The 26540-nt window shown below is 42.3% G+C and overlaps 1 protein-coding gene and 1 pseudogene across 5 annotated transcripts in view; one reads left to right on the top strand and one right to left on the bottom strand.

The window, feature by feature from the left end:
• Mapkap1 (MAPK associated protein 1) overlaps nucleotides 1-25629 on the bottom strand; it is a 210706-nt gene extending 185077 nt beyond the window's left edge. For 2 of the 5 annotated variants that reach the window (XM_021184047.2, XM_021184032.2), the window contains exons 1-2: nucleotides 25136-25549; nucleotides 971-1298 (exon numbers count right to left, since the gene is read on the bottom strand). In XM_021184047.2, coding sequence (XP_021039706.1) covers nucleotides 971-1229 — 259 coding nt within the window. In that variant the 5' untranslated portion in view covers nucleotides 1230-1298; nucleotides 25136-25549. The other 3 variants (XM_029473508.1, XM_029473510.1, XM_029473514.1) reach the window with 3 other exon arrangements.
• LOC110290305 lies at nucleotides 18884-19448 on the top strand (annotated as a pseudogene).
• Nucleotides 25630-26540: the final 911 nt, after the last annotated feature.

Raw genomic sequence — 26540 nt, 5'->3', positions numbered from 1 at the left:
AGTCCCTCCAGATGCTGGGAAGTAATATTATTTTTATCAAAAGGGCAAACTAATTTTGATGTCACAGGCACTGCGTTCTGAATCTAACATCAATGTTGTCTTTCACTGTGAGGTATACCCAGCTCTGTCACAGACTCTCATGTTAACATTTTACATTTGGACCACGAAAATAAACATTTTCAGCGCTGACCAATCTCTTGCCACTCCCTTTCCTTGGGATTAAGAGGTTATGGCTAGTGATGCTGATTATATTTTGTAATGGTCTAAAAGTGATCCCTAAAATACCCTGTCTCTAATATATATGCATGTATGTATGTGTTCTTCCTCCCTTCCCCATCTCTCTGTCTCTCTCAATAAAAGCACTGGCACACTGCATTCTCCCTGAAAGATAACAAAAGCACTATCAGCTGGAAAATGGGCAATGATAAACTTCTAACAGTTAAGGACTAAATATATATGCCAAAGTTGAACATTTGCAAACCACTCAGATTGAAGGTTAGTGGTCAACCCAAACAAATAACAGTAAAGTACCGAAATAGGGACATTTCTGTTCCTCTCTCAGCCAGTGTACAAATTTCTATTAAATCCCCTCTTGACCCACATTCCACTGCTCCTCCAGGAACTGGGACTTTGGTGGCCTGCACTCCTGGGCTAGCCTGCTCCTATAGTAAGAGTTCTTTGCCACTCTGGAACCTTCCTCCAGGAAACTGACTTGAGACTTGGTGGCCCTAAGATCTCAAAACAGGCTCACTGTCTGTTGTACAGGTAACTTCCACCCACACATAGGTTTCCTGTCTACTCCTAACAGTCCCATACCAGAGTCTCTTCCACTCACTCATACAGGAGATGCTCAGCCACAATCCTCAATTCGACACAAAGTCCCCAGCGAACCTGTTCCAACATTGCCCATTATCTCCCTGCTGACGACTGATCTGAAGCTAAGAAGACACAACTAGAAGACAGAGTTTACCTGTGTTTGAGCGTCTTCTAATACCAAAGTCCCAGCTCGAGGTAATATCAACAGACTGGGCGTATATGTAGCCCTGCGTCTCACCACTGCTTCCCTGAACTTCTGACCCACTGTCTCCAGGCACTGACGGAGGATGAGTCTTCTCTAGGTCAACGTCATGATCAATGAGAACCATCTCACACATTCCTGTGTCATCACTGGTCACGTGTGACTGTCGAATATGAGCTAGAATGATAGTTGGATTGTCCAAGAAGGCCATCCTTTCTTTGGGCCAGTCTCTTTAAAAGGCTATTTTCTTCTCTTCATACTGTTTCACAGGCTCACCTACCTAGAAACATGATGCACACAGCAATATTTAAGAATCAGGCAGAAAATGGCTGAATCATTTTTCAAACAAACTCAATGTGGTAAAATTCAACCTTGAAAACCAACATTATCCCTGTACCCAATTGCTTGAACAACTCTAAACAGAAAGGAAATCCTTACAGGCACTGGGCCTGTGGCTCTCTTGCAAACAAACCATAGTAAGACTTAGCAAGGCCATTCAAAGCAAGGAAGCTCTGTTGGAGCAGACATTTTCCTTTGCTCTTCTTTTACTCCATGCACCTGCTCATGATGCTGTGAAGGAGAATGGGGTATGCAAGGTACGGTCAAGCAGTTTACAGCCATGGTTGTCAGTTTAAAGGGGCCAGAAGCTTTCTGAGTGGCTAGGGATTTTACAAAAGTTTATCATCAAAGTAACCATGCTTAATAAACATTTTTCTTTCTTTTGATTTAAGATAATATTGTGTTTTTAAAATAAAATACATTAATCATAATTGCCTTGCCTCAAGATTAATTTCTTATTTTAGAAAAACAATTATAAGAACTGCTTCCTTGATCCTATTAAAACTACATGCAATGATGTTTATTCCAGGGACTAGATGGAACTTTCTAAGTTGGCTGAAAATTTTCAGCAGAAAATAATGCACACTATGGCTAGGATATAGACCCTAGAGATGAAACTAGTTTGAAATCCCTAGAACCCAGATACAAATTTAAGTGTTGGGAGCTGGAGAAGAGCTCTGGCTACTCTTCCAGAAGACCTGGGTTTGATTCTCACCACCCACATGGCTCACAAACATCTGACTACAATTCATGGAGCTCTGATACTTTCTGACCTCTAGAGACACCAACCACAGACCTGGTGTACATACATATATACAGCCAAAACACTTGTAAACATAAAACTAAATAAATCTTAAAATAAAAATCTGGGCACAGAAGAAGCACTGCCTATACTATACCCCCAAAGCTGTGGTAGAAAGACCCAAGAGGGCTACTGGGGCTTGCCAGCTGTTAGCCTAGCTCCAGAGTCTTCCTTATTTCAAGGAAGTGAGGCAGAGAGTTATACAGCAGGATAATGTCCTCATCCGACCTCATACACATGGCACATGGGTATATGCACCTGCATGCATGCGCACGCGCGCGCGCACACACACACACACACACACCCACTTGCACACAAATACCTACCATTGGGGTTGGGGATATAGTAGGCTACTTGCCTAACATGTACAAGGCCTTGGGTTTGATTTCCAGTAGAATGATAAGGAAAAAGAAAAGAGAGGGATAAAAGATGAAAGACTCTTGTCATTTGTTTCTTCTAGAAAGGGAAAATCTAATGACATAAATCGTGATAGCTAATTGATTTTTCTTAAATTTTGCCTGGTAACACATCATCCTGCCGCCATTATCTAGTGCAGTTCACTCTTTTATACAGCTCCTCGTGCTTTATAACCCCCCCAAACCATAAAATTATTTTTGTTGCTACTTCATAACTGTAATTTTGCTACTGTTATGAATCGTAATGTAAATATTTTTGTAAAAAGAGGTTTCCCAAAGGAGTCATGACCCACACTTTGAAAACTGCTGATCTAGTGGATCTTAAAGATACTGATATCAAAAGCAAACTTAATTGAAGCACATTGCTCATCAAGATAATCACATTAATATTTGCTCTCTTTCTTTTATATCTGATTCATGAACAAGTTCCCTCACAGAGGCTAAAGGGAAGTGCAAAGCTAAGTACCACATGCCTGAACAAAACTTTATGCATATCTCCTATGCCTCCAACACCATGCAATATCTATGAAATAACTGATCTTTGAGATGGTAAAACGTCAATGTTATCAATGAAATAATTATAAAATTTAAAGTGAGCATATAAATTCCATTTGTAAAAATGAAGCCTTTTCTAGAGCCATGGAGGGAGAAGCAAACACGGAATCACTTGTGAAGAAGCTAATCTATCAAGTCACAGACGGCCACAAACGGCAAGCTCTCCTGCGGCAGTCTTCCTCCATGGAAGAAAGGCAGCAAGCTACCTGCTGGCAAAAGGGCTGTGCCTTTCACCTTCACTCCACCTAGCTCTTTCACAAAACCAAATGTTTACTGAGTGTTCTGGCACCCAAAGAGCAAAGAAAAAGTACACTGAAATTCCCTCAAAAGATTATTGTTGTTGTTGTTGTTACTATAACAACAATAAAACTCTTTTCTAGTAAAGTGAATCTGCTCCAGTGCAGCTTACAAACATCAGAGGGGGCACACCAGCTTCCCAACTTCATCCTTTATTAAAGCCCTCAACCCACCCTAGCACCAGCAGGCAGTCTACTAAACAGTATGACTCCATACCCTGATGAATCTGTGTGAATTGGTCCATACCAGCTGAGGGAACTTCCTCAGGACTTCCCTAGGAAACATGTTATTGGGGGTGTCATTTCTGGGATCCTATGAGGTGTGCCTGCAATTCCATAAGAACAAGAGTCTTAGCACCACATCCACTGGCAACAGGATGCTACACCAAGCAGGACACTCAATACATGTCACTGCCCAACTTCCAATGACTATTCCACTCTACTGTCAAGATAAGCCCTTTGGCATGTCAGGTGTGTAGAGAAGGGATCACATTCTCTTAACATAGAAAAGAGAGTTTCTCACCAATGTGCCCTTCAAAATTGTCACCTTGGGACACTGTCAACTTATGCCAACACTGCTTTTCAGAACCACAACAGTTTTTTTAAATCTTTTTTTTTTTTTTTTTTTTTTTTTTGGTTTTTTGAGACAGGGTTTCTCTGTGTAGCCCTGGCTGTCCTGGAACTCACTCTGTAGACCAGGCTGGCCTGGAACTCAGAAATCCACCTGCCTCTGCCTCCCAAGTGTTGGAGGCATGCGCCACCACTGCCCAGCTTAAAATCTTTTAAGAGCAGCTAAGCAGCTAAGGTATATTTGATTTCTAAAACAGATGTTCAGAAGACGAAATCAAGTTACTTTTCCTGTTCAATTGTACAAAAAGCAAAAAGATTTTGAAGAACTAGTATTGACATTACTCCTGAAACGTTACACTCTCATTTACAACAGGAGGGTACTTTCGAAGGAAACTTGGTAATGCTTATCAAAATATAAGCATAAACACTCTCTGAAATCCACTCTAGAACTTGCCCTAGAAAGTAACTGAGCATAAGTGTTACCTCAGAATTGTTTGGAACATATACTGAAAATCTAAACATAACCTAAACATTCAAACAACTGTGCATATGCCCTGACACATACATGCAGTGAAACACTATTAGGGACCAGGATTTGAACCTGAGTTCAAATTCCCAGCACCTATATAAAATATCAGGTATGGCAGGACTAGAGAGATGGCTCAGCAGTTAAGAGCACTGGCTGCTCTTTCAGAGGTCCTGAGTTCAAACCCCAGCAACCACATGGTGGTTCACAACTGTCTGTAACTCCTGTTCCATGGGATCCGATACCCTCATACAGACTTACATGCAGTCAAATCACCAATGCACATAAAATTAAATAAAATAAATTTTAAAAAATAGGTATGACTACCTATACTTGTGGCTTTAGTGCTATGGAGGACAGAGATAGGCGGATCATTGGAGCTTGGTCAGCAGCCTAGAGTAAGCTTCAGCCATATTGCAACAGAATAAGGAAAGAAGAGCAGAACAGGACACCTAATGTCTCTGGCCTCTGCACACATGGGCCCACATCTACATACACAAACCCATAGATAAGCGCACACACAAATTACTAAAAAAATAAACATATACAGTAGAGGATAAACAAAATGTGACACATGCATTGCTATAGCCTTAGCCTTAAAACCCAGGAAATGCTGATGCGTCAATGGATGACAAAGCCTAGGGACATAACTGAGTGAAATGTGCCAGTCACACAGTCCGTGTACTCTCAGGAACCACCTAGAGCACACATCATTTCCTACTGACACAAAGAACACTGGTAGTTTCCAGGGGCTGGAGGGAGGAGGACTGGGCAGATGTTCAGTACTGTTCAGTCTAAGAAGATGAAAGTTCCTGATGGGCGGCAGTAATGGCTGCAAACCACTGTGAGTATATATAATGCCACTGAACTGGATATTGAAAAGTCATTAAAATGATAAATTTCATATTGTATATATTTTAATTTTAACAAAAATTAAATCTGGGAAACACTAAGTGAAACAAAATTAACCAGTTTTATCTCAATTTCAATTATAAAATATTGTCGCTGTTTTATATTTCTTTAATGCTTATTTGCTTACTTTAAAAAAAAAAAAAGTAACAGGGACACATATGTAGAGTGAGAACAATTCCAAAATGATTTTGTTTCTTCCTTTTGAGACAGGGTCTCATATAGCCCAGGTTGGCTTCAGACTTGCTACGAGCTTGGCCTTCACTGCAGAGCCTCCTGCCCTATGTTGAACGTGCCAGGATTACATGTGTGTGTTACCTTTCCCAGTTTTAAAGATAATAGGTCATTTTCATATATGAAGTTGGTCTCCTTATAAAAAGATATTTAGTGCATATCTGCTTAGTTCCTACTACTCTACTAAAAGAAGATCCTGGTGTAATGTGGATACTAACACAACTCCTCACACCTATTCATGAATAACCACAGAACCGTAACTCAGCACACCGTCTAAAAAGGCATTCATTTTTAGAAGATTCTGATGAATATCAACTCTGAAAAATCATTTCAGACTGGGATCTCATTCTGTAGCCCAGGCTTGCCTCAAACCAGGAGGATTTCCTGTCTCAAAACTGGGCATATGCAACCATGCCCAGTTCTGAATACTCTTTAATAAGAACTTTATACACACAAGCTCCCAAACTTTAACTGGCAATGAATGGTTTATAGAAAAGCATGAGATGACACTTGATGAAACATACATGCAGAGTAGGGGAAAGAAGCCAAGGGGCATTAATTCAGGATAAAATAGTGTGCATCCAAAGAATTGTACACCTGCTATAGCTGGACCACAGAACTAGCAGCACCTAACCTTAAGTTACTGCAAAAGCTCAAATTATTCTATCCTTTTTACATGAATTAATTTATATAACCATCAAAACAACCTTTTAAAGACTGCTGCTATCATCAAGCACAGTAACCCATGCCTTTAATCCCAGCACTCAGAGGCAGAGGCAGGAAGATCTCTGTGAGTTCCAAGTCAGCCTGGTCTACAAGAGTAAGTTCCAGGCCAGCTACAGAGTGTCTAAAACAAACAAGCAAACAGCATCAAACAAAAAAGGCACAGGAAAAATGGTTAAGAAACTTGTTCAGGAGCCTGGAGAAATGGCTCAGTGGTTAAGAGCACTGATTGCTCTTCCAGAGGTTCTGAGTTCAATTCCCAGCAACCACATAGTGGCTCACAACCATCTGTAATGGGATCTGAAGCCCTCTTCTGGAGTGTCTGAAGAGAGCAATGGTGTACTCATAAAAGTAAATAAATCTTAAAAAACCAAAACTAAACAAAACAAAAAACCTTGCTCAAGCACAGGTCCTACCCATTGTGACAAACAGTCACCACAAACCATCTGTAAACATGCCATTGCTACGCTATTTGGGTTCTGAGGCCTGAGAGAAATTCTTCCTAGGTCTTCATAAAAGCTTTAAGACACTAATGTGTTCAGATATAAACAAGACCCTTAGCTACACTCTGCTAATGCTATAGTAATTGTTTTTACAACAGAAAAAAAAAAAACTAAGCAGAACCTGTAATAATTACTGAAAAAGAATTTTTTGGAAGCGAAGGAAGGAAGGAAGGAAGGAAGGAAGGAAGAAGGAAGGAAGGAAAGGAGGGAGGGAGGGAGGGAGGGAGGGAAAGAAACAAACATCAGAAATGTCCCACACAGCAGGAATGTAAGAGCTCATTTGCTTTCAACCAGAAACCGCAGAGCTCTTACTTCACATAACAAGTTAGGTCTAAATCAGTCTTCTGCCTGGCTGATTGGCTGGAATGCTGGGGATCAAACCCAGGAACTTTCTGCATGCTTGGCAAGCACTCTGCTCTAGCTATGCCTCCAACCCTACCCCAGGACATTTTTGAAAATTTTACTAATTTATGCGACCTCAACTACAAATCCATAGCTGTATTATTTTATCTTTCTTCAAATAACTCACCCTAAACACTGAGCCCTCCCTGTACCCTTCCACTCCCTAAGGACCTGCAAGTAAAACTAACTGTCTGTTCAAGCCCATGCTTACCAAGAGCCCTCAGCTCCTTTCCTTTCCAAGTGCCACACCCACCGCTCTCCAGTGGACTAGCAGCCCTCACCTGCAGTCAGTGAAAACCTATCTGAATAAGCAACAGCCCGAGGCTTCTCAAAGGTCTGCAAACTCCCAATCAAAAATTACTGCTGCCCCATCAATGTGTCATATAAATGCTGGCATGTTAATTGTGTATTTATAAGATTGTTAATGGTTAGTTAATTTACCTCCCACACTATTATTGTACTTGAAATGATTTAACGTCTGCTAAGGGAGTTAACAACATGTAACAGCAGATGTGAGGGTTTTTTTTTTTTTTTAACCTTTCCACACTGTACCTCAACTTGACACTGTTAATATTAGGCATGATAACCTTATTCCCATACAGAAGTCCTTACCACAGACTAACAAAAGCAGTCTTGTTTATCTACCATGATGCAGAATGGTCACAAGTTAGGGGGAAGAAAAAAAAAACAAACCTTCCATTATATATTAAGTTTTTCATTCAGAGAAACCAAAAAAGGACTATCTTTGACTATGATCAACATTCTCTGATCCAGTTAAAGTTCAGAATTCATGCCTCCTGGAATTTGGAAATAATTTAAAAGACTATTAAAATAAACTGTGGTTTATTGCTTCCAAATTTCCTTCTCTAATGCTCTCCAATGTAACTCTAAGCCTTCATCTATTTTTCAGACAAGCAAAAAAAGGCTTTTTAAAATTGTTCTGGGGATTAGACCTTCTCCCCGTGACTGTGCCTAAGCTCCGTGTACAGAGACGGTGAGGACAGCATTTGGAGTTTACTTACCCTCCCCCATTTCTATTCCTACCCTTTGAGTATAACTACTTGAAGATAATAAAAGCAACAATAGCTGCAGAAAAGAAAAGCTTGTATGTTCTTTTGAAGGAGATTCATTCACTTTCTTAGAGTAAGACTAGGAATCTACAAGTGTGCTGGCCCTCCCCAGGCTGACAGTGCCAGCACATGCGCTCTTCCACACAGACCCAACAGGGACTCAGTGCTCCGCATACACCAACTCCCAATGGCTGTGTGCTTTCAAGACTGTCCCAGAAAGGAAGCATTTTAAGGATGACTTGGCTTCGCTTAGGCAGAAACACAAGAATAGTGATAGATGCATCCTGCCGGCTTTTCCCATGAGTAGTACTTATTAACAGCCAGACTAGGATATACTAACATCTTTGTTTTGTAAACAAAGCCTTATAGGAATTAAATACCTTACTGCGCCCTTGGCAGATATCTTTCTGCAACTTCTCATATTAAGCCAATCAGTTAAAGTCCACTGCCCTGTCCTTGCATCTGGGCTCACATTATGATTTACACTGATCAAATGTAGTGGAAATGCAATTTCAAAATCTTGGCCTCTAAACACCTGGCTTTGGACTACTTCCCATTCACCATAAAAGAAAAACTATGTGTGCTATACATACATGTTTGGGCAGGTGTAGACAGGTGTCTGTGCAGGTGCATGAACGTGTCTCTGAGAAGGCTACAGATGGACACTGAGTGTCTTCCTCACGCACTCTCCATTCTATTTTCTGAGACAGAGTCTCTGAACCTAAAGTACAACAATCCAGCTAGACTATCTGGCCAATGAGCTTCAGGGATCCACCCTAGTGCTAGGATGACAGGTATACCTCATGTACCCAGGTTTTGTGTTCTGTTTTGTGATCTGAATGCAGGTCCTCATGCTTACATGGCAACTGAGTCATCTTCAAATGTATGTGTGTGGTGTGTGCATGCTAGGCAAACACTAGTATTGGGCAGCATCCACAGTGCCAAGAAATTTGGGTGTTTTTGTTTTGGTTTGGATTTTGGAGATAGGGTTTCTCTGTGTAGTCCTGCCTGTCCTGGAACTCATTCTGTAGATGACTGTGCCTTTGCCTCCCCAGTGCTAGGATTAAAGCCTAGGTCTCTGCTACCAGGCCAGGAAACTTGTTTTTATAACTCATTAGTTACATTCTATCCTATTAAAAAAACAAAAACAAAACAACTATACTTTTTTTTAAAGAAAAAAAATATATACACCACTAGAGCAAAGTGTGATGGCTCGGGCCTATAGTTTTTCCATTTGGGAGGCAGTAGCAATAGGATCAGAAGTTCAAGGTCATCCTCAGCTACACTGCAGGTTCAAGGCAGTCGAGAGTAAAAACATCGACAAAAACAAACACCCACCCACCAGACTGAAGAGGTGGCTGTCAGCAGTTCAGAGCACAAACTGGTCTTCCAGAGAACCCAAATTTTGTTCCTAGCACACAAGTAGATGCCTACAATAGCTCCAGCTCCTAGGGATCCTCCAGTCAATGCTGGTCTCCTCGGGCATCAGCCCTCCTATGCACATACTCCCACCACACACATATTAACATAATTAAAATAATAAATCTTTAGAAAAAAAAAGTTACCAAAACTGATAGGCTAAAAAAACATGCAATGCTTGTTTTTGTGTGGTTCAGTTCCCCAGAACACACAGGGTGTTTCCTGTGAGGATTATCAAGGGTGAGGAAAAAACTGGCTTTAGTGTCATTTCTTCTCAATAGGCAACTCCAAGTTGAAAGTATGCCTAAGATGTTCCTGATGACAAGTCCAGAGAATGTAAGCACTGAATACCAAGTTAACAATAATACAGAAATCACACCCTACAGTGTTATTTCCCTTGTTAGAAAACAGCACTCTTAGGTTCCTGAAATAATGTTTATTAACTAGCAGTTGCAGTAAAACTTTAGACAACACACCACTCTCAAAGCTCCAAGCCTGACAATGATTTCAGCAGTTATAAAAAATCTGCCACTTTCCTGCAATATAGCCCTAAATTATTTTTTGGTGTTGTCTCTCTGACATAATAGGCTTGATTGGCAGCTGTAAAAATAAATAATTTGAGGTTTTACTTTAAGATCTCAGGTAAAAATGTTTATAGTTTTCTCTAGAGTGAAGATACAAACAATGTCAAAGTGACTAGACTGAATATGAAATCATTGGTTTAAGGACTTACTCAGAAAGCACTGCTCATTTGCCTATCAAGACTCATAGACTTTATTCATTTGATGAGTGTTACAATGTGTCAGGCACCAGAGACAGACTATCAAGAAATAACACACTTGACCACTGCCCTTAAGGAACAAGAGGTTTATGGGGGAGACAGAACTCTAAGGCAGGTGCAGAGTCTGGCCTCTACATCATCTACTTCTTTGATGTATAGCTACTCCTTTCCTTGAGTATAGGTAGGACCTTACATGCTATAGACAAAAGGACATGACAAAGGTGTGAACGTACAATCCCTTGGTGACATTCTGTCACATAAGACTTCCTAGCCAAGTAAAGAGGGAAATGGTAAACCAAAGAGATTCCCAAGAGCCTCAAAGAAGCAAGTGCTGATTTTCAGAACCACACAACAAGGACCAAGGGCACTGAAAATGTCTCAGCCATTAGCTAAACACAACAGGGGCGCTGAGTCATGAGGACCAAACACATCCTGTTTTAACAACCTAAGAAGCTCACAAGCTCATCACCAACTACATCCTTTCTTTCAGCCTTTTGAGAGATCTTGGGAAGGAACCCAGATGGACCTTGACTCCTGTCTGGCTGTCCTAAGTGTGTACTGCTGTACACTGTAAGTCTGAGATGACTGTCATGTGTATGCCTAAAGACCTCCACAGACAGCATAAAGGGCTCCCTACAGCCTGGTTTCTCCATTAGCCCTTTTCCTCTCCACCTCCTGCAATTCTCAGGGAAACTGTGTGTCTTCTGGTCCTGAGGAATGTTTGAAATATACTCAGCCAATCATTCTCTTCCATCCAAGACAAACATCTCACTCCCTGCAAATTCTTCTCTGAATCCCAGGCCCAAGTGGTCTTACGGGCACTTTATTTCTGCCTTCATTAGTTAGCTGTAGAAATATCATTTCTAAGAGACTGTCTGTTCCAAACTGCTTGAGCAAACTCTTGATTTAGTAAGGTAGGTATTTTATGAAGATATGACTTCATATCTCCTTAAATCACTTGCTGAAGACTCAACAATGTCAACAGTATCAGACATTTGACCATGTTTGGCTCTATCTCTGGTTGTCACCCTGGGAATGGGTGCTACTCATGTGGATGAACACTAGGGATGTTGCAAATCATTCATAGTGCACAAGGAAACACTCACAACAAAGAACTATATACCATCAAAATGTCATTATCGGCAAAGCTGAAGCCAAGAAACCTTAATATGTGACTTAAAAGACATCTGTGATCATATCTGAAACTTTGCTACTCTCTAAATAAATCCTGTGGCTTACTGCAGTACCTTTTACCAGCTCCTGCCATATGTGTTCTGAGTGTTCTGATAGGTCTAGATCTGAAACCTACAACTCAAATCACCGCTGTAAAAACAAACTGCAAGTCAGGCATGAGAGTCTTTACTCCCAACACTAGGGAGGCAGAGGCAAGCAGATCTCTCTGAGTTCAAAGGACAAGTCTGATCTACTTAGAAAGTTCCAGGACAGCCAGAGCTACACAGTGAGACTCTGTCTTTAAAAAAAAAAAACAGGGCTAAGAATGTCAATCAGTTGGTGAGTGCTCACTATGATATACAAAATACTGAGTAAGATCTCCACACTGCACAAACAAGACATGGCAGTGTACTCCCATAATCATGCATTTGGGAGAGGAATGCCAGAGAGTCAGAAGGTCAAGGTCATCACCATCACGAATCAAGTTCTCAGCACTTAAGACTGCAAGAGGCTGTTATAAAACAAACAGCAATCACAATTATATTTGCTCATCCTTATTCTACAAAGCCTGTCTGGCTGGCTGGGAAGATGGCTCGGGTGATCAGGTACTTTAAATACTAGCCATGCAAGAATAAGGACCTTGGAGCATGCTTGTCATCTTTGCACTGGGAAGGCAGGATCATGAAGATTTACAGGATTTACATGCTGGCTTGCCAGTATAACTGAAATCTGTGAGCCCCAGGTTCAGTGAGAGACTACCTCAAAAAAAAAAAAAAACAAATAAATAAATAAGAAAGACAGACAGACACCCAACATTCTCCACACACAAGCGCACTTCTTTACTTGGGTGCCTCCTACTCATATTCAAAATTCAGGTTCAATGGTAAATTCTTTCAGGAACTTCCTAATGAATCCCAAGTTAGTTGTTCCTTCATATTTCCACTGCACTGCAGGGCCTGTCTACCTCTAATTAATGAATCCACCCATAACAATCACTAAGTACCAAATGGGTATTTCAGCAACTATGCTCTGGACAGCGACTATGCTGCCACCTGCCAGGCACTCCTCTAGATACAGAGCACTGTGTGCATTTACCCCCACAACCCTGCCTCCATGGAGCTCAGGTTCTGATGAGGTCAGCCAGGCAAACAAAGCATGTGTACTATGGCAGGCAGAAGCACTGTGGAACAAAGCACAGGGGAGAATGAGGCAGGATAGATGGAGTACTGGGTTGTAACTGTAAACAAGTTAGCACAGAACCAGCCCTGAGGTGCTTCCTACTTACCATCTAAAGCAGGACAGAAAAAGCCAAGAGTATGTGAGATTTGAGGGAAGAGAACTGCCTAGCTAGAGACTTTGGGGACATGCCTGCCACAATTCAAGAAGTACCCAGTACTTTATAGTTTTCTCTAGGGGACAAGCAACACAAAGTAAGAATGTACTTGTCACACTGCCTGGCCCATAGCAGGCACTACAAGGATCCCTACTAGTACTGTTGCTATTAGTCCCTGATCTATGATTAATTTACAAAGAAAAGAAAGAAGTTGGATGGTCAGAGGACAAGCCAAGTGGCAACCTACAATACAGCCTGGTACTGAAGCTACAAACAGCAAAGCACATAATATCACTAAAACTACATGGAGTTCAAAGTTGCTGATTAGATTAGCACTTCAGAGACTATGGCGTCACACAGAAGATTAACCTATGGACAGGACAGAAGCTGTTTGTGAAGCTGCGACAACAGCCCATGGAAGAAAAGATGAAGTCTCAAGTGAGGCAGTTGTTTCCATACATTCAAGAAAAATTCCAGAGATAAAAAGCAGGAGAGCTTGGTGACTCGAGTGGATGTAGGGGGACCTTTACACTACCAACAGTGAAACAAAAGGCCACAGAATGGCTTAGCAGGTAAAGATACTTGCTGTCAAGACTGACTACCTGAGTCTAATCCCCAGAACCCACACAATCAAAGGAGAACTAATGCCTGACCTCTGTGTATGTGATAAATGGGTTTGTTTGTTTGTTTGTTTGTTTGTTTGTTTGTTTAAAGATTTTAAGTAGGAAAAGGTCAGTGGGCAGGCTGGGGTGGAGGTAGGAGTGAGAGTAGGGGTGGGGTGCAGCTAATGAATCATTTTCAGACACAATGAACGAGTATGGATTACCCAAAGAGATCAGCAAGACCCAAACTTACACTTGGGATACTAGCTCTTTAGAGGCAGAGGCAGGAAGGTCACAGTTTGAAACCAACTTGGGAGATGTATATATATAGCTAAACTATATTGGGGGCTAAGAAGAGACATACCTGTAGTTCTGGAGAAAGCTCTGTGTAAATCTGGAAGACATCAACATACGTGTAACAGATGAAGCCATAAGTGTGAATGAGCTTGCCCAGGGTGTATGTATGGCAAGAAAGCCCAAGAAACAGCGACAGGTTAAAGGTAGGCTCGCAAGCATGAAGCCCTACAAAGAAAACCCAGAAGCTGTATTAGAGACACAAAGAGAGAGATAGAGACAGTGAAATAAAGACTGAGACAGAGGCAGAATAAGAAGACAGACAAGCAGACTGACACATGCCTACACCCACACACTTGCATGCACACACACAGAACCTCTGCCGGTACTAAGCATACTGTATAATTCCCAAATTCTAAGCTGTTCCTTCCTCTCTTCCCTAACTCAGAAGCTCCACTGGATCAGAAGTCCTTGAGAGGGAGGCACGGCACGCATGACGAACCTTCCTTGACCTCCACCACTATCCAATGGGGCTTGGTAAAGATGTGCTGGGAGGGTAAGCACAGTACAGCCACTCTGGGAGACACCTGCACAGAGCCTCACAGGGTCAGCATGTGAGCCAGCAGGGTCAACATGCACCCTAGAGAACTGAACATACATGTTCATACAAAAGTTTGTACACCAATGTGCAAAGTAGCATAGTAGCCAAAAGAAGAAATAACCAAAAAGTCCAGTGGGTAAGTGAATAAACAAGAAGCGGTACTTACACATGATGAACTATTGATCAGAAAGGGGAATGGAATACGATCTTAGCTGTTTCAACATTTTTCTAGGCAACAGAACTCAGATATGAAAGGTCACAGATTACAATTCCATCTCTATAAAAGGCTGAAAGCAAAGCCACAGAGATGCAAAGTAGAAGAGTAAATGTCAGAAGCTGGGGGCAGAAAAACTGGGGTCTGACCATTCTAAACAGATAATGGTAATGATCAGAAAGCTTTGCAAATACTCTCAAATGTACATAAAATTACAAAGAGTGGACTATCAAATCAGGAGCCTTCACTCCTTCCTTTCCATGGAGCCTAAAGACATTTAACCAGAATCCTGTGCATTCTGGCTCTTCTTTCTCGAAGTCATCCATTTCTCATTATTTCAATAACCTAAGCAAGCCAGAGAGCTGACCTAAGCTACTACAGTTGCTTCCTAACTTGTCCTAAGGTCTTTCACTGACTTCTCAAACTCCTTCAAATGCTGTAACCTTGCCTACACAAGCAGCCCAGCCTCATTTCCTTTGTGCTTTCTATTCTACCCATACTAAACTATATTCTCATCCAACCTTGAACAAAAACTTCTCTCTGAAAATTTTCTGCCTAGTCACCTGCCTTCTTCATCCTTTTGAATCCTGTTTAATCCAGCATCTGGGCAACAGAGGCAGGCAGATCTCTGTGTGTTCAAGGCCACCCTGGTCTACACAGAGAAATCCTACATATTCTTCTGAAAGAAAGGGAGGGAGGGAGGGAGGAAAAGGCAGTATAAACTAATGCTTAGCACTTGCCTTCTCCCCGGAGTCCTAGCAGAAGGACAGGACTCTGGTTGTTTGTAACCTGAGGTCTGTAATGTGATCACTTTCTAGTTTTGAGAGATGCAAGTGGGAATAATTTTTACATTGTTGATAATCTATAGAACCTAAGTTCAACACGGCTCTTTCCATGACTGTCAGTTAGGTATCATTCCTGTAATAACATCCATCCAGTTTTGTGAGGGGGGCTTGGATACTGTGTGGTTTTTGTACAAATGTGTTTCTCAGTGTGGGTTTTTGGGTTTTGTTGTTTTTTTTTTTTTTCTTTAGGTTTTGTTTTAATGAGGAAAAGGAGTTTTGAGAGTTTGGGAGAAAATGAATGAAAGTGGCTTAATGTCCCTCTTTTGCATTGAATAAATGAAATACCACTTATGGAAAAAAAAACTAATGCTTAGAGCAGTGTTTCTCAAGCTGTGGGTTTTGAGGGTTGAACGACCCCTTTCATGGGGTCACCTAAGACCATCTGCATATCAGATACTTAATGGCGATTCATAACATTTACAAAATTACAATTATGAAGTAGCAATAAAAATAATTTTATGGCCAGGCAATGGTGGCGCACGCCTTTAATCTCACCACTAGGGAGGCAGAGGCAGGCGGATTTTTGAGTTCGAGGCCAGCCTGGTCTACAAAGTGAGTTCCAGGACAGCCAGGGCTACACAGAGAAACCCTGTCTTGAAAAAAAAAAAGATAATAATAATAATAATTTTATGTGGGAGCACCACTACACGAGGAACTGTATGAAGTGGTTACAGCATTTGAAAGGTTCAGAACCACTGGCCTAGAAGAAGGGGCTCGGAATTGGAAGATAAGGAAGGCGTCTGTGATACCAAACTAAGGCACTATACTGAGAAGGGAAGTAGTAGGCTCCCAGGCCCTGAAAAGAGACACACTGCATAATCCAAACACCAAAATAAGGTTACTATGAAATACTTCAAATTCCAGAAGAACTCAGGCCAAAGAACAGTAAGAAAATGTCCCCGGCACAGACCAAGAGACAGAAGGTACTAAGGAAGTGGATATACTCATTCTCAAGTAATTGAGCAAGCCTGTTTCCGACCTGTGTACAGTCAGGTACAAATGAAAGTGATGCATCAGTCAATAAAAGTAAGACCCTGCGTCTGGTGTAGGACACACACATCTGTCACATTTCAACTCCCATTCTGCATTTTGGACTTTACTCCAACAATCTGAATTTTTATGTTTTTTGTTTGGTTGGTTTTTGTGGTTTTTTGCCTATGCTAACAGAATGTCTATCAATTCAGAATTTTTATAATCTCCTTTGGGCTGTGGCCATTCTTTAGTTCTGTTCATACCTTAGCTCAGAGTTATCAAAGCTTCATTAGCTTGTAAACAAACTGTTCCTCAGATAAACTCAATTGCTCCACACAAGGATCTTAAGCAAATAAATAAGTACAAAACAGGCAGAGATTATAAATTAGGGCCGACAAATCTGTATCTAGCCCCACACCAGTAAAGAGCATTCTATCAATATAGTGAAATGCTAATCTCCTAATTAACAACCTAATTAGGTAATTATGGCTTTGCAGAGGGATGCCGAAATGAAATATGACAACATGGTCACCTCTTTATATGGCACCTGTGGGCCTTTTCAGCTGTCATCCTGAAGAGTGCAGTATCAATTTGAGCAGATGACAAAGTGCTGTCATTTTTCATTCTGATAATACACAGAATGCTTTGGACAGAGCAGTTTACAAAGGAAACAAGTTGCCTGCTATTTTCCTAATTTAAATATGCTCACATGGTTGTTAAATTTTGCACGTTTTTATACAACATACATGAGAATTACCATGCACGGTTTAAAGAACTATCTAACTGGTCATAATGCTTAATGTGCATGCTGATACTATCACTTATGAAATACACGGCTGGAAGAGTCTAAGGTGACATTTCATCATGTCACTTTAATACTCATCCCTTTTAATGACACTAGAAAAAGTTAAAAATAAACTTCAATTTTTTTCTTACTGATAAAAACGATAGAATTTGCTCTTTTGAAAGTAAATTAAGGCAGAAGCCACCCTGAGCAGAGACAGTCAACCAGGCCACATTGGGGACGCCCACCTTGCCTGACTTGTAAACATAAACAAAATCGACTTGATCTATTTCTCCTAAGTGCTTGCTTACATTACAGAAAAACAGAATCTAAGCTCAACCAGTCACCTACAGCTACAGCTAACTTGTAGTTCTGTAACTAGGGTATCCTCCATGGGGAAAAAAAAAAATCAGACAAGGCAACTGTAAGACTATAACCAAATATTTCCTTCCCTTTATTTAATTCTTTTTTTGTTTTGTTTTGTTTTGTTTTGTTTTTTTGAGACAGGGTTTCTCTGTGTAGCCCTGGCTGTCCTGGAACTCACTCTGTAGACCAAGCTGGCCTCGAACTCAGAAATCCGCCTGCCTCTGCCTCCTGAGTGCTGATTTTGTTTTTTTTTGTTTTTAAACACAACTGATCCACTAGCAACTTTAACTTCATGAATGCACTCCCCACCTGAAAGTAAAGACTCGTAGCTGTCACAGGCCCATCCCCACCCCACTAAACAGGTGATGGCAGCACATGCTCACCAGTAATGCCAATTCTTCCATGATTTGTTTTGAAAGTCTATGTAACCCAAGCTGGCCTCAAATCTATGGTCCTCCTGCCTCAGCTTCCCAAGCAATGGAATTATAGGTGTAGACCACCATGCCCAGATGTAGGAGACATTAATAAACATAAACATTTTTCTATATCTATAATCCTTTAAAACTAAAGCTACAAGCTTAAGTGCATTCATAACTCCATCATAAAGCTTAAAATAAATACTGCTCAAGGTTTTTTCAGAAGTTCTACCAAATTTTTACCAACTTATAGTCAGACAAGTAATGACTAGGTGACCTTCTCACCACCAACTTTCGCCAGCAATAAACAGTTTCATCAAATCTTTAAACTTCATATCATAAGGTTATACTTACAATCACTCACAAATAACAATAAACAACTTTTGGTAAGAATTAAGTGTATATGAATAAGGAGAATGCTCAAGCAGATGACAGTCCCACAACAAGGGCTGGTTCCAATATCCAAATATAAAGCAAATATAGATCTCCCTACCTCTGCCTCCCAAGAGCTGGGACTAAACGCATGAACCACCATGCCCAGCTTTAGTGCAAGCTTCTAATGTTACTCTGCAGATCAATTTATTTAACCACTCCAAAAAAAAAAAAAAAAAGACTGAAAACTGTCTCAATAGTACATAGTAGTCATGATACTAAGTAATTCACAAAGTACAACCAAAATTATGGTGACTGCTCTTTCTGCCATCTTCCCTTGGAGTCAACATGGTGAGAATGAATGTTCTGGCGGCTGCTCTTAAGAACATCAACAAAGCTGGGCGTGGTGGCGCACGCCTTTGATCCCAGCACTTGGGAGGCGGAGGCAGGCGAATTTCTGAGTTCGAGGCCAGCCTGGTCTACAGAGTGAGTTCCAGGACAGCCAGGGCTACACAGGGAAACCCTGTCTCGAAAAACCAAAAAAAAAAGAACATCAACAATGCTGAGAAGAGAGGCAAACGCCAGGTCCTCATCAGGCTGTGTTCTAAAGTCATCATTCAGTTCTTAACTGTGAATGCTGAAGCACGGCTACATTGGTGAATTCGAGATCACTGATGATCACAGAGCTGGAAAGATGGTTGTGAACCTCACAGGAAGGTTGAACAAGTGTGGAGTGACTGGCCCTAGATTTGATGTTCAACTCAAAGACCTAGAGAAATGGCAGGACAATCTGCTCCCATCACAGCAGCTTGGTTTCATTGTGCTGACAACCTTGGCTGGCATCATGAACCATGAAGAGGCAAGATGAAAACATACAGAAGAGAAAATCCTGGGATTCCTTTTTCAAATGTAAAGCATAAATAAAAAGCCTTCATGGACTGTGAAGAAAATTGTTAAAAAAAAAAAAAACATATAAATAAATAAATAAATAAATAAATAAATAAATAAAATTATGGTGACTAATTTCAGCATCCAGATGTAAAAATCATATTTTTCATAACTACTCTCAAGGGTTAGCCCTGCATCCCAGACCCTGCATCTCTCTAAAAGTACTGTCTCTTTTAGTTCTCACTAGTACTGGAGGCTGGTACTGCTAACAGACTGTCTAGGTGACAAAGTGACAGCCAGCCAGTATAAACCCAGGTGAGCGTGGTTTCTGCTCCACATTACTTCAGTACTCAAGCTACACCTTAGTTCCTTAGTCTCCAGCATGGCCGCAACTAAAGCTTATATTAAAGAGCTGCTGTTTTAAAAAGAAGCACGTTCCTTCAAATGATCTCCCACCAATTACCCTGCTGAAGCCTTACTTACTTACAGCACAGAATCTTAAAACAAGGTCACAAGAAGGGACGAGAATTGAATACTGTCACTTCTTTGAAGCTGTACACACCTTATGACCACTTAACTGTACAATAACAGAAGCATATTCATAAAAACATGCTCTGTTGTGGGGTGTTATGGACCTAGCACTGCACACATGGAAGGGTAAATCTGACATAACAATTTATCTCACATGCAATCACAATAGCCCCAGGAGTCCATCTCTAACACTTTCTCTACATTTCAGGTTTGCCTGGTGTTTGTTTGTTTTAAGTGGTTTCTTGCTGTTTTCTCACTTTTAATTTCTAAAAACTATTTTCTACTTTCAGTTCAAATTTTGCATTTCCCATCTTAAATCTACTTCCCCGATGTACCCTGACTGCTGCCAAGTAGAGGTAGTAAATTCTAAATGACTGCTCAGGATTTATTTCCTTCATTTTTAAATTCTGAAATTTCTTTATACAGTAGAGTATGAATGAAAACAAGTATCTAAAAGACCAATATTTCTTCAATTTTCACCTGGTGGAAGAAGGGGATTAAAATAAGAGTAAATTAAACTCCTGGGCTGGGAACTTCCTGATCACATTTCTCTTACTCTCCTGGTGACTCTGTCCCCTTTCAGTCTTATACATAAACAGTCAAGAAAGCACTGTGCATGTGAGCAGAGCACGGGCCCACCAAGTTCCATTGGAAGCCATAACGAAGATACAGAACCTGGCCTGGCCAGGCAGAGACAAAGAGCATCAGAGATTTGAGACATTCTCTACTGGGGCCTGCCACTGCCCTGCTGTGTGACTTTAAACCCAGCAATTCCTGAAAAGACTTTAGCAAAATAAGATTATTCTGCAGGTGAGTCGCTCAGACTAAGTTTCTCCAAAATTGTGGCTTTCTGGCTGCCCATTTTCTCATCTCAAGAAGTTCTGCCTGTTTCCCTATGTCATCTCAACTACTCTAAACAGACTATGAGGGTGAAGGAACATAGTATGCAACATTATCCAACAAATAATACTGTGACGAGGAAGAAAGGAAGATAAAGCTGATGCCGTTAACAGTACTACAAGCACCAAAGCCAAGTATCACAAGGTCCCCTCATCCAAACCTCACCCCTTTGGGATTTAAGCCTGACGAAATGAGAAAACCATACACTGGCCACTCTGCAAAATAGAACAGCCCAGACTTCTGATCAGTAATCCCATCCCTTCGGTGCACTGACTTCTAACAAAGGATCTAAAAACTCAAGGCCAAATCACCTTCAATAGGAAAGCTGTAACAGACTGCTTTATCATCTACAATCTGACATCTGGCTGCATCCTTAACAGTATGGCCTAAACATCAGAATAACCAACTTCTAAAAGATTCTGAATCTGAAACCTGTAAATCCACTGAACTAGAACAGTTTCCAAAGTCTTCAGATGAGTCAACAAGCAAAACACATCCCCACCAAAAAGGAAAAACAAACAAAAAACGAAACCACTGCCTTAAACAGTAGCTCAGCTGACCCTGAGCTACTGAGTGCAGAGGCCAGCTTCAATCCTCACTGTGCCTAGCAGTGACATTACTGTAGCCCCCATATGTAGCTAGCTCTTCTTTGTAGCATTTCTGCCAGGTCCTCCTCCACGAAGCAAGAATAAGCAACATGATGCAGGGATGAAGAAGCCATCAGAATCCTTCAGCTCAGTGGCCCTCAGCCTTCCTAATGCTGAGACCCTTTAATACAGTTCTTCATGATGTGGTGACACCCCCCCCCGTCATAAAATTATTTCCATGGCTACTTCATAACTGCAATTCTGCTACTGTTATGAATCATAATATAAATGTCTGATATGCAGATGGTTTTAGGTGACCTCTGTGAAAGGGCTGTTAAGAGTCCCAAAGGAGTTATAACCCACAGGTTGAGAACCACGGCTGTAGCTCAAAACACCAACTATATAAAGTCGAATTTTTTCCATTTTGTTAGCTTTTGGTTCCTGGCAGTAGAGCATAGGACATCACTCACGCCAAGTACTCACTCTACCACTGAGCTGCAACCATGACACCCTCTCCCCTCCCTCCACGCCCTAGTTCCCTCATCAGGATGATGCTCACACCTTCCCATGCAAGGACAGAGGTGAAACAGCTTTTAGAACAATGTCATGATGCACTGGAAGCACTGACTGGCATTACTGGTATTCTCTCCTGTGGGCTCTATGCATGCTAGAGCAGCATATAGAACATGACTACTTCATCTGAAGACACTTCTACCCTACTGGAATGTCAAAGACCTCAAAAGGGGGACTTGGCTTTATTCCCAGTAGCATCTCAGTGCCTAACATTTGCCTGGAACTGCTGAACGAATCACACACCGTCCAAGTCTTCACAACTGGCCACTTAAAGAGTACAAACCAAAACTTGCCTGGCTTTGAGCTCTTGGAATCTAGCCCTTCCAGTTTACCTCTCAAATGCCTGCTGAAAGCAGAAATGGCAATTTCCTGGTGATGTGACTGGAATTTTTTGTAATTTTATTTGAGTAAGACTTCATGGGACACTGACTTCCAATAAATCTCCAACAGTTTAGAAACATTTGCAATGACTTGCTTTACTCGGACTATAAACTGACTCACCCTCTAACACCACATCCCAGAGCTCTTCCAGCTATTATTAGGCAGACCTGACAACTTGCAGGTTGAGAGTTCCTTATTCAAAACTCTTGGGGTCAGAACTCTTTTCAGATTTCATTTTTTTCTAAGTTTTGTAGCACTTTCAGAGACTTTACTAGATGAGTGTCACTAACTTGAAAATCTCCAATCTGAAAAGCTTCACAGAAAGCTCAAGCCATGAGGCTCAGGTTCTACTAGGGTTTGTCTGCCTGCTTGCCTGTCTGCCTTGCCTGCCTTGCCTGCCTTTCTTTCTTTCTTTCTTTTTCTTTCTTTCTTACTTTCTTTTCTGAGATGGGGTTTCTCTGTGTAGCCCTGGCTGTCCTGGAACTCACTGTGTAGACCAGGCTGGCCTTGAACACATTGGGGGAGGGGGGGGCTGGATCTTAACCCAGATCAGCTTACTAAATAATGCATAGTGCTCCATTCCTGAGATGAAGAAAATGCTGGCTAGAGTTAAGCAAAGGTCACATATCTAGAGAGGAGGGCATGCCACACAAAACACAAAGCCAGAGACCATGCCTATCTATGCTCCATAAAATATCACATCAGTCCACCCACCTATCATTTCCATGCTATGGAAGGTAATATGCTTTTTTTCTCTTTTTAAGATGTAGCTTTTTTGTTTTTGTTTTCTTTATGTACATGGGTCTTTTTTGTATATAAACACCACGTGTTTGCCTGGCATCCAGAGAGGCCAAAACATGGCATCAGATCCCCTGGAGCTGGAGTTACAGATGGTTATAAGCTGCCATACAGGTGCTGGGAAGTGAACTAAGGGTCTCTGGAAGAGCAGCCCATGCTCTTAACCACTGAGCTATTCACCATTGCCCAGGCTGGCTCGTGCAATCTGTGTAAGTACTCCGCTGCCTCAGCCTACCAAGCTGCTAAGACAGGCCTGCAGCACAGGCTCTACCTTTACAGGACTGTCTGCACTCTCCACTTCAACATTTTTTTTTCCCTCTTAGACAGTTGCTTCAATATGTACTTGCATGGAATGTCCTGGTATGAAAGAAGGCTCTGTCTCGTACCAGCTGTGTAACTATTCTGTGCCAACCTGAATTAAAATGATTAAATGAGGAAAAACTGAAGCTCAACTCACATTATGCTCATTCCCTTCACCAAGCGTCACCTCTCAAAAACTGACACGACATACTACTTCCGAATCACAGAAAAACTCTCACACGTGTCCCTCTCACCGTAAGAACTGGCTGTACATAATGACTGAGTCTTACCTATTAAACTGCCATGCAGTGGCTGACCTATATCCATGCACAATGAATGCTTGCTAAGTGACTGTAAATAAGGGGCGCTTATAGGGTTTGGGGGAAGAAATCATTCCCAGGGGATGGAGAAATGGTTCAGCAATTAAGAACCAGCACTGCTCTGTGGAGGACCCAAGTTCAGTTCCCAGCACCTACAATGTGCCGCTCACAGCACCAACGGCTCCAGTCCTAGGGGATCTGGCACGCTCTTCAGCTCTTCTGACCACTGTAGGCAACTGCCCTCACATGTACACAAACAAATACCACATGGACACACGTACATATTTAAAATAATTCTTAAAAATGGGGGGGGGGTCGATGAATCACTCATTCAAAGCTGGGATTGTCCTTAATTGGCTGAATGAGACCACCATCAGTTGGACCATGGGAAGCATTAGCAATAGAAATCAAGACACAGGAAGTGTCTGGGCAGGACAGGGTGAGAAAAAAAGTTTATGTGAGAACAAATCAAAAATGATGTGAGATTCTTCTTATACAGAAGAAAGGCCCATAGCAGGGACTTTTAAAAGGTTAGCTGTTAAACACTAGCTGAGAGCCACAAGATCATAGAGGCGTCGCAGGCACTGTTCACATTTAGTAGCAGAAGGCAGATATGAGCAAAGCTTAAAGAAAAGGGACACCTGCCATGCCCCTCCCCTAGAGTCCAGTAAGCTTGAAGGGGTGTGACTGAAAAAAATGGGGGCAAATAGCATTGAGCAAGATTTGTCACTGCAGCTTGGGTGGCTCCTAAACATAGGAGTAACACACTTTATTTCTGCCCTGGTGGTTGTTCACAAGAGGGACCCATCCTTTCTGTGAGTCCTGTGAAGGCGGAACTCATCAACTGATGTGTCTGTACACGTTACTGTTTACACCTGGGAAGGTTTTGAACTTGGCCGTTTGGGGGTTTGTAACAAATATGGTGCTTTGCAGAGTTGGGAACAGTGACAGTTTCAAATACTGCGGTCATTCATAGGAGGCTGTAACAAATTGTGAGGTCCCTGTTTCATCTTAGAGCTTCTGGCTTGAGTTATACACTTCTTTTCTTCTTCCTAACCCCACCCCCACCCCCAACTTCACCATTCCTTGTCACTCCCATAAACAGAAAAACGGACTCCAAGTTCCCCGCAGCGCTCTCGGGATGTAAACAATCAGTGGGACGGTTTCAGGACTGCCCTGGCAATGCTTTGAAAAGTTGATTTCACAGGATGGAACTTGGGCACCGGACCTTGCAGAGTTCGGGGACCCGAAACCGCCAGAGCCAAGGACTCCCCCGCCCCCGCCCCCGCCCCCGCACAACCAGGTCCAAAGTCTCTCCTCACCTAAGTCACACACCCAGCTGTCAAGCTCAGGAAGAGCAAGGAAACCGATGTTCCCAGGCCACCGAGCACAGCCCCAACGGGCGCCGCTGGGCAGCGACGGCAGCGGGGTGCTGAGCGGTCGGAGGGTCCCGCGGGCGAGGGGGCGACGGCTGGGGCAACCTTTACCTGAAGCTGTTCCCACACTACAGGCCGCCTCGCCCGGGACACGTCCCTGAGGGAAGTCCCGACTGCCCCACGCCTCCCGGCCCCTGCACCGAACCCAGCGCCCACGAAGTCCTCGGCAGTCCTACCGGCCCACTCGGCCCTGGCGCCCCGGGCACGCCCTCATGACCCCGCCGCTCCCCGCCGCCGCCGGCCGGCAACAGCAGCCCTGTTAACCAGAGCCGCGCCACGACCCGGAACCGTACCCCGCGTACCGGAAGTCCCCGATCCGCAAGGCGCCTTTGGCTGGGGACGCAGTGCGCAAGTCCCAGAGCCAGGAACTAGAAGTCGCTGCCTCCCGGGGGCGGGACAAGGGGCGGGAACTGGTGGGTGGTTTGCGCATGCGTGCTGCCCTTGGCCGTTTCTGGAGCAGGTTAACCGACTTCTGTTTACCTTCGTAAGGATCTCTGTAAGCTACGTCTTTTACAGGGAAAAGTCTTCAGCTTAACCACCATATCAGAAAGAAGAGTTCACTGCAACTATTATTTGCTACATGGACATAGTATCAAACTGCTTTTTAAATTACTATCTAAACCCAGATTAGTGACGCTCTCACACCTAATCAGAGAAGTTTGGGTATTGTTTTGTTTTGTTTTGTTTTACTGCAATGGACAATGGTTAATACAGAAATTCACAAGTGGCCAAGGTGCACAGATGAAATGTTCATCGAGTGCTCAGCCACAGTGGGACACTGTAATTGTAACTTATTCTCTTGTCGTTCTGTCGTAATTGTCGTCTGGAGGCTATCTCAGTCTGCTAACCTAGACCTAATCCTAGAATTTTACAGCCTCCATTGAATCTAATCAAAGCCTAGAATGTTTTCAGCCTGAAATGTTTGCTGCTGAATACGATCATTCTTTCTAGTACTTTCTGATCTTGGACTGGCTATTCTGGCTCAAATTTTTCTCCAAGCTGACTGATTCAATCTGGCTCCTCTCAGTTTCTGACAGAATTGCTCTGCTAGGCTTCGTACTAATTTAAGCAACCTGTTTAATCCCCTGGTTCTTTTTCTTTGGCTCATCCTATCTTCACCTGTGTCTAGCTTGTTCTCTCTTCAACCTGTCTGTATAAAACTCTCCCTGGTCTACAAAGTGAGTTCCAGGACAGCCAGGGATATTCAGAGAAACCCTGTCTCAAACCCCAACCCCCCCAAAAAAAGGAAATGCACTAGATGAAGCCAGTTAACATTCCATAATGGAAGCAG

This window comes from Mus caroli, chromosome 2, assembly GCF_900094665.2.
Source record: "Mus caroli chromosome 2, CAROLI_EIJ_v1.1, whole genome shotgun sequence".
NCBI classification, from domain to species: Eukaryota; Metazoa; Chordata; class Mammalia; order Rodentia; family Muridae; genus Mus; species Mus caroli.
The sequence above is the reverse complement of the archived record's forward strand: the minus strand, read 5'-3'. Positions and strand labels throughout refer to the sequence as shown.